Below are 8,726 nucleotides of genomic sequence, written 5' to 3'. Positions count from 1 at the left end.
CCAGCACAGAGCTAGGAGAGGGACGTGCCCACTAAGTGCTTGTTAAATGTTGAACACACGTTGGAAGACGGAGCGGGAGAATCTGTGTCCTGGTGGATGAAGGAGGAGCCTTGAGTGGTTAGAGCTAGCTGAGGGAGACTCGATCAGCTCCGCCATTTTGCTGAGTTGGTCCATTTTGGAAGGTTGGAATCATCCTTGGTTTCCTGCCTAATAACCATTCACTCCCCTTCCTCCTTTCTGATAGAAACCTGATTTTGTGCATCTTACAAGCAGCCACGTGCTTCCGAGGAGCGGGGCTCAGCCCTCGTCAGTGACTGGCTAAGGAAAAAGTCTGCTGCAAGGGTTTCTGGAAGGCTTTTACCTTGCTCTTCAAAAGGGGCAGAAGAATATACGAAATTCTACAGGAAAAATGTCCAGGTTTCTTCAACCAAAAAAAAAAAAAAAAGGGAAGGGGAAACTGTTTAGATTAGGGTCAGTAAACTTCTTCTGTAAAGGGTCACATAGTAAACATTTTAGGCTTTGCAGGCCATACTGTCTCTGGCAACTACTCAACTCTGCCTTTGTAGCAGGAAATGAGCTGTTGACAATAAGTAAACAGATGGATCTGGCTGGGTTCCAATGAAGTTTATTCACAAAAACAGGCAGCGGGCTGGCTTTGGCACCACGTGTAGTTTGCCCACCTGCCTCCTGAGATACATCAACCAAATGCAATGTGTGGACTTTGTTTGGATCCTTATTTGAACAAACCAAGTCTTAACAACAAAACAAAACAAAAATGAAGGCCTGATACATGCTACAACATGGATAGAAATTAAAAACATTATGCTGAGTGAAATAAGTCAGTCACAAAAGGACAAATATTGTATGATCCCACTTATACGAAATATCTAGAATAGGCAAGTATATAGAGACCAAAGTTTATTAATGGTTACGAGGAGTGGGTGGCAGGGAGGGGAAAAGGAAGGTGCAAAGCCTAGGGGGACCCAGCTTCTGTTAAGGGTGATGGAAAAATTCAGGAATGATGTTGGTTGAACAATGTGATGAACATAGTTAATGCAACTGAATTATGCATGTGAAGATGGTTGTAATGGCAAGTGTTTTGTTACCTATATATTTACCACGATAAAAAATAAATAAAAACCACAAAACACATTTTTGCAACAGTTGAGAAAATTTGAACGATTGGGCATGAGATGATTTTAAGGGGTTAATTTTGTTAGATGTGACAAAGACATTGTGGCTTTGTTTTGTTTTGTTTTGTTTTGTTTTTTAAAGAGAGAGCTCTTATCTATTAGCTATTGATACTGAGTGGGAGATGATGTCTGAGATTTGCTTTCAAATAATCCAGGGTGTAGAGGGGAGAGGGGTAAAGGTGAAATAAGGCTGGCCTTGTGATGATAATTATTGAAGCTGGATGATGGGTAAATGGAAGATTTTCATACTATTCTGTCTTTTTTTGTGTATGTTTGAAAATTTTTATAATAATGTCTTTTAAAAAGGGAGGAGAACAAGAAAGAACCCTTTCTTCCCTTGCCTCTGGTCACAGTGAGTGAACATGTGATGCCTGGAGCTGATGCAGCCATCTTGTGAATAAGAGGAGACAAGCCTAAGGACAAGACTAACCACCAAGCATGGCTGAGTGGAAAAAAGAAGGAACTGGGGGCTTGATGATTCTGTGGGCTGCCAAACCTGGTCTGTCTGGAACATGCCTGCTTCAGAATTTCTTGTTATGTGAGATAATAAGTTAAGCCATATTTAATTAGTTACTGTTGTTACATTTAACCAAAAGCATATAACTAATCTAGAGAAGGGAAGAGCATGGAGGCCAAGCCCCTCTTTGCTGCAGGATATCACTCATGACATCTAAGGGGGCACCAATATTGGAAAAAAGCTTGTGAGACAGGCCTTGCCAAATCTGAGTCCTTTTATCACATCCAGGGGGCTCCAGGAAATGGGGGAGGGGGATATTTGCTTTGTGCCTTACCTCTCTTGAACCCCAGTGCCAGGGGCTGCACAGGACTTTGGTTACAAGGATGCTGATGTTACAATTATAGAACTACAGTTTGGGGAGAGGAAATGACCGAAACAGAGCTCTCAGAAGGACAGCTGGCCTTTTTGGCAGCCTTATTTCAAGAACAAGGAGCCCTCCTCTCCCTGCGCCCCTCAACACACAGCAACCACAACCACACATCTACACACAGGGCACAAACAGCATTGTTTCTAACTGATCTCATGGTTCAGCCCGTCTCGGGGGTATCGGCTGTTCTGTAATGGATGACAAATCACTGTGGTTAACTTAACCCTCTGGGTTTCCTAGATACGGCCATGAGACACTTGCCAAAAGCTGTGCAGAGGGAACCCTGGGGAGAGAAAGCAAAAGGGTGATGTAGAGAGAGGCCCCGAGGCCTGGTCTCTGGTTCATCTGGAAGCCCCTGGAACCCTGCTCAGGCCCCTGGAGCTCAGGTCCGGCTCCAGCCCAGGGATCAGAGACTGGGGATGGGAGGTTAAGGGCCACAGCCTTTAATGAGGGGCAGACCACAGAGCCTCAGTTAGTGAGCTCGTTCCCTGACCTAATTTGGCCCCAGTTTTCAAGGTTTTGCTTAGAATGGTGATTCTTAAATTCGAGTGAGCATCAGAATCCCCTGGAAGGCTTTAAAAACACAGATTGCTGGGCCCCATCCCCCCTGAGTTTCTGATTCCCTAGGTTGGGGTGGGGCCTGAGGATCTGCATTTCTTACAAATACTCAAGTGAGATTGATAGTGGTGCTGGAGGTGGTGGGGAGATCCCAATTTGAGAAGCATGGCCCTTGAACTGGAGTCCCCGGCTAGTGTAAACAGTTAACAGATTTAGCTGCTAACCTAAAGTTTGGAGGTTCTAGCCCCCCAGCGGCACCTTGGAAGAAAGGAAGAGTGATCTACTTCCAAAAAATCAGCCATTGAACACCTTGTGGAGCACAGGTCTACTCTGACACACGTGGGGTTGTCATGAGTTAGAATCAAATCCATGGCAACTGGTTACATGTTGGCCTTGAACTTCTTAGAAGGACTGTGGCTCTCAGGAGGCTGGAGGAAGAGATCCAGAGTTTTCCTCCTCTTCCTTCTGGGCTGAGATGTGTACGAAGATGAATGGTCAGAGGGCCCCGAGGTCTTGGGTGGGAGAAACAAAGAGCCTCCATGTTTCAAGATCACTGGATGGGAGTCAGGAGACCTGAGGTGTAATCCTGCCCCAGAACAACCTCAGTGTGTGACCTTGGGGAAGTTATCTCTACTCTCTGGACCTCAGTTTGCCCCTCTGTAAAATGAGCAAAAGACACTTCTCTGTATGTATTATTTTTCACAACAACAAGTTTAAAAAAGGCGATAGTCAAAAGGTGTAAACAACCGATATGTCTATCGACAGACAAAGGGATGAACAAAATGTGATCTATCCATACAATGGAATATTATGCAGCTGTAAAGAGAAATGAAGTCCCGATGCATAACACAACGTGGATGAACCCTGAAAACATTATGCTGAGCAAAATAAGTCAGTTCCATTAGACCAAATACTGTATAATCTATCTTGTTTATATGAAAGTATCTAGAAATCAAAGGTTATTAATGGTTACCAGAGGTGGGAGGGAGATGGAGAGTGGGAGTTTTTGTTTGGGAAGCATTGAGTTTATGTTAATGGGGGTGGGATATTTTGGAAAAGGATAGTGATAATGGTGGCACAACATGGAAAGTATAATCGATGTCACTGAATTGTAAATGTGGAAGTTGTGCTGACAGATGTTTTAGTGTGTATATTTTCATCACAATTTTTAAAAAAAGAAAACAAAATGAACTAGGTGATCTGTAAGGATGGATGAGCCCGTAAATTATCTGCTCCTCCACCAGCCGCCCCCCTGCGTGATTGCAGTCAGCCCCTTATCTGCTCCGTTTAGAGTCTTTGCACCCCTCCTCCCCCACTGGAAACCATGGTGGTCTAGTGGTTAAGTGCTATGGCTGCTAACTAAAAGGTTGGCAGTTTGAATCCACCAGGTGTTCCTTGGAAACCCTATGGGGCCGCTCTACTCTGCCCTATAGGGTCACTATGAGTCGGAATTGACTTGATGGCAACGGGTTTGGTTTTGTTTGATTTCCTCCCCTGTTGCTTTGCAGAGCTCCAAGGTGGGGTGGGCCTGGGAAATCTCTCCCAGTCATCACAATCTGCCTGGAAGCTTGTGGGTTGGAATCAGACTCTGGTTTGACTATGGCTCTGACATTTACTAGCTGGTATCGCCTCATCTGTAAGTGGGGATAATGACACTGACCTTGCAAAGCCGTTGTGGTAATTCAAATAAATATGTAAAATGCCTGGCCAACAAAAACCAAAAACCAAACCAAACCCATTGCCATAGAGTCAATTCCGACTCAGAGTGACCCTATAGCTATGAAGTTCTTTGCTGTTGTTGTTATTATGTTTTCAAGGCTTGGGGAAACAGAAAGACAACTCTTCCTTCCCACTCCCACTGTGCAGCCTGGTGACCTTCATGTGGTTGGTGGACTCAGGACTCCAAAGTTGTGTCTCACATTTTCCCCTGGAATGATTATTATGGAAAATGTGTAACTTCCCAAAATTTCCATGAATTATGCCTTCCCCAACTCCCACTCATTTGACTATTAATTTAACTAATATTTATTGAGGGCACTGGGGATACAGCGGCCAAAAAAAAAAAAAAAAAAAAAACCCTGTGGAGCTCACAGTCTGGGAAGAAGCAGATGTTAATCAAGAATGGAACACAATCAAGTGAAACAGTGAGGAGGCTGGGAAGGAGGTGGAGATAGTACAACAGGGGGATTGATGTAATTGGGAGGCCAGGACAGGCTTCAGGAGGTGACTGAGGACATCTGAAGGATGAGCAGGGTGGAGAGGAAGGGTAGAAGTTTTGGGGCAGAGGGAACAGCCTGTGCAAAGGGCTTGAGGCAAGATGAGCATGGTGAGTCCAAGGAGCTAGGCTGGATGGCAGTGAGTGTAGCGGATGTGGAGGAAGGAGGGTTGGCAGGACCACCCCATGTAGAGCCTGGTAGGCCAAGTTAGGGAATCTGATATTTATCCCAAAAGCAGTAGGAAGACTTGAGGTTTGATAGCAGAGAGGGCGACACAATTTGAACTGTATTTCAAGTATTTCCTCCACCAGCAGTGCTTCTTTCCCTCCCCCTCCCCCTGGACCCCCTCCTTCCCCACAACCCTGTGTCCTCACTGGTGCCCCAGCTCCTTCATCCAGAGCACATTTCTCTTTCCAGTCTTACCTGGCCTTTAAGCTTTCTCATGCATGTGTCTGGGCTTCCCATTGGCTGCTGGCTCCATGCCCTGCAAACTTCTTGCATCCTCTCCCCACCCCTCCCAGCGCCTTGAACTGAAGGAGATTGGAGAGGTGTTGGGGGGACTGTTTGCAAGAGAAATACCTAACCCATTCTCCCCTGTGACAGCTCCCAAGATGAGACTGGGAAGCCCAGAGCTTGCCTTCCTAGGAGGGTCCCAAGCTGACACCTGTGAGTTTCTTTGCTTTGGCCCAGTTCATCTCCAGAAATGGGGCTACCCAGTCATTCCCCACCTTCTGCCCCAGACTCTGAGCTGTGCTCCTGCATCCTCTCTTCCAAACAAAGGCTTCCTCAGTGGGAAAGGGCTTGGACACACGATACTTGCCAACAAAAGCAAGCATTGTAGCGCTGGGGAAGGGGGGAGGGGGTAGAGAACCAGGGAGAGGTTTTGCTCTCTGCTTGCCAATGGCTGGCTCCATAGAAAGCCCCAGCCCACGGCTCCTAGGGTCTCAGCTCGAATGGGTCGCCCTTGACTTGCCCTGTCTGAGGCAGGAAGGAGGAGGCGGGAGAGGGGAGGGAGGCTCGGGCCCTGAGTTTCTAGGTGAGCTTTCCTGGGGTGGTCCCATAGCAGGGAGAAAATGGGCCATCTTCCTGCCATAACTTTTCCCTCCTGTCCCTAATGGGTCCCCACTCTGCAGCTGGGAAAACTGAGACCCTGAGAAGGGAAGCCATTGTACTCTAGGTCATTTAGCAGGTTTGAGGAAGAGGGCTAGACCCAAACAGCTCCAGCCTGCTTATCTCACACCTTCTCCTCCAAACTCCATCTCTCCCTCTCTCACATACACATCCCCTCACATTCTGGCTCCATCAGCCCTCACACACAAAACCCACAGTCTGGCTCTTGGCTTCAGGGATCTTAAAGGACCAGAGGAGTCCCTGAGTGGTACAAATGGTTAACACACTTGGCTGCTAACCAAAAGGTTGGAGGTTTAAGTCTACCCAGAGCTGCCTTGGAAGAAAGGCCTGGTGATCTACTTACAAAAAAAAAAAAAAAAAATCAGCCATTGAAAACCCTGTGGAGCACAGTTCTACTACTCTGACACACATGGGATTGTCATGAGTGGAAATCTAATTGACTTGATGGCAACTGGTTTTTAAAGGACCAGAAAGAGGAGAAAGACAAACTCTACTCTTCCCGAATTTAATACACATCAGTTTGGTGGTGTCATTTCCAAACAACTGGGTGCTCTGATGTTGCTTGGATGTAATAAACTTTGCAACTCCACAGGACTTTAGAGTTTATGCCCCTGTCTCCCTGATCCTCATGATTCCCCTTTGACAGGTGAGGTACTGAAACTCACAGAGGTAAATGACTTGCCCTTGGTCACATGGCCCATACTTGGCAAAGTGCAGTTTGGAACAGTCTCCAGACTCTCAATGTTGTCTCTCTACTTCTCAGCACTTCACCCTGGGTTCTGCTTCTAGCTCTGCTACTAACGGTTGTGTGGCCTGGGACACATCACTTCAGCCTTCTGAACCTGCTTCATAAAGGCACTGGCCCTCCAGAACCTCGGCACCATTTCCTGCATCGTACAAGCCTGCCTCTCAGGTGGCCCTGAGCCAGGTGCTGGGGCCACAGAGATGAAGAACCCATCTCTCTGCCCACAAGGGGAGAAGGCAGACAAATGAACACCTTTGGAGCCCAGCAAGGGTGTAACACTGGAAGAGCTCATATGGGAAGAAGCATGCAGGAAACTGAGTCTTCTCTCAGGGCTTCGGATTCCCAAGGGAAGTCTGGTCAGAGAATTTCAACCCACAAGTCAGCTTCCCTTTAAGGAAGTCCCACAACAAAATGGCTTAACTCAAAACCAGAAAGATTAGGGGGCTGCTTTATGTACTTCACACAAAGATTCTTTATTCCAAAGTTCTTTAAAAAAAAAAAAAAGAAAATCTCCTTTTTCCAATTCCCACTTCTTGATTGCTTGAAACAGCATTGGCTTACAGATTGTGAGGGACACGTTTACAGAGTAAAGCAAGATGCACTGACTCTCTGTGGGCCTGGGCTGGTCACCCTGACTACTGAGCCGGTCTCAACACTATTGTGATGAGGGATTATACCATCTCAGCATCCATTCTCCTCTCCCCGCCTCTTGGTTCTTCCCACCTTGGGCTGTGGCAAGTGCTTCTGGTGCCAGGAGTGGAAGTGGACAGTTATTTATTGAGCACCTCCTGTGTGCTATAGGTCCCTGGGTGGCGCCAATGGTTTGAACTTGACTGCTAATCTAAAGACTGGCAGTTTGAACTCACCTAGTGGCACCACAGAAGAAAGGCCTGGCAATCTGCATTTGTTAAGATCGTAACCAAGAAAACCCTATGGAACAGTTCTACTCTGTAACACATGCGGTTACTGTCTTAGTCATCTAGTGCTGCTACAATAGCAATACCACAAGTGGGTGGCTTTAACAAAGAGAAGTTTATTTCCTCACAGTAAAGGAGGCTAAAAGCCCAAGTTCAGGACGTCAGCTCCAGGGGAAGGCTTTCTCTCTCTTATTGGCCTTCTCATCAATCTTCCCCTGGACTAGGAGCTTCTTCATACAGGGACCCCGGGTCCAAAGGACAAGCACTGCTCCCGGAACTGCTTTCTTGGTGGTATGAGGCCCCGTCTCTTTGCTCACCTCTCTCTTTTATATCTCAAGAGATTGCCTCAGGACACAATCCAATTTTGCAGATTGAGTCCCGCTACACAGACACAACAGCCGCCCATCCTCCCTCATTAACATCATAGAGGCAGGATTTACAACACACGGGAAAATTACACAGTACCAGGAATCATGGGCCAGCCAAATTGATACATACATTTTTTGGGGGACATAATTCAATCCAATCCATGAGTCAGAATCAACTCCACAACAATAAGTTTGGTTTTTTGGTTTGGTTTACTATGTGGTATAGTTCACACCCATTTTACAGTAGAAGAAACTGAGGCTCAGACCTAGGGTTTCAATCAGAGCTAGCTGGCTGGAAAGTAAGGGCTCTCAACTCAATCTTGCCCTTGACTAGGATGCCGGCTATTCATTGCACCCTGGAACCCGGGGGAGCTATAGTCTGCAAAATGGATAGATCCGAGGGGTCAGTGGTTAGTGGGGACATGGAGATCACCATGAGAGAGAGAGAGGCAGGAGCCCTCTCTTCCTAAGGCTCACAGTCTCCCTCCCAAATGCAGCTGGCCATACCTTTGACCAGTGAACTTCGCAACAGCCACCGAGTGCGGGATGGAGAGCGGACCCTGCTGCAGAGCAAGGGGGGTGCTGGGGTCTAGGAGAGACGATTCGAGCTGTCACTCCGGCAGAGGTGTTTGAGGGGACCCCAGCCCCATGTGCCTGGAGCCCCTGTCCCGGCTCCGCGTGGCACTTCCGATCCCGGGCCAGGCCACACGCGGC

General features: G+C 47.2%; 1 protein-coding gene across 1 annotated transcript in view; it reads left to right on the top strand.

Annotated features, from left to right (window-relative positions):
• The first annotated feature begins 4,952 nt into the window (after positions 1–4,952).
• ADAMTS14 (ADAM metallopeptidase with thrombospondin type 1 motif 14) overlaps positions 4,953–8,726 on the top strand; it is a 106,759-nt gene continuing 102,985 nt past the window's right edge. Inside the window, 2 exon segments of the mRNA XM_012557502.1 lie at positions 4,953–4,961; positions 8,510–8,591. Of these exon segments, the coding sequence (XP_012412956.1) occupies positions 4,953–4,961; positions 8,510–8,591 (91 nt within the window).

The sequence above is a fragment of the Trichechus manatus genome, unplaced genomic scaffold (genome assembly GCF_000243295.1).
Source record: "Trichechus manatus latirostris isolate Lorelei unplaced genomic scaffold, TriManLat1.0 scaffold00106, whole genome shotgun sequence".
Taxonomy (NCBI): domain Eukaryota; kingdom Metazoa; phylum Chordata; class Mammalia; order Sirenia; family Trichechidae; genus Trichechus; species Trichechus manatus.
This window is presented reverse-complemented; position numbering and strand designations above follow the sequence as displayed.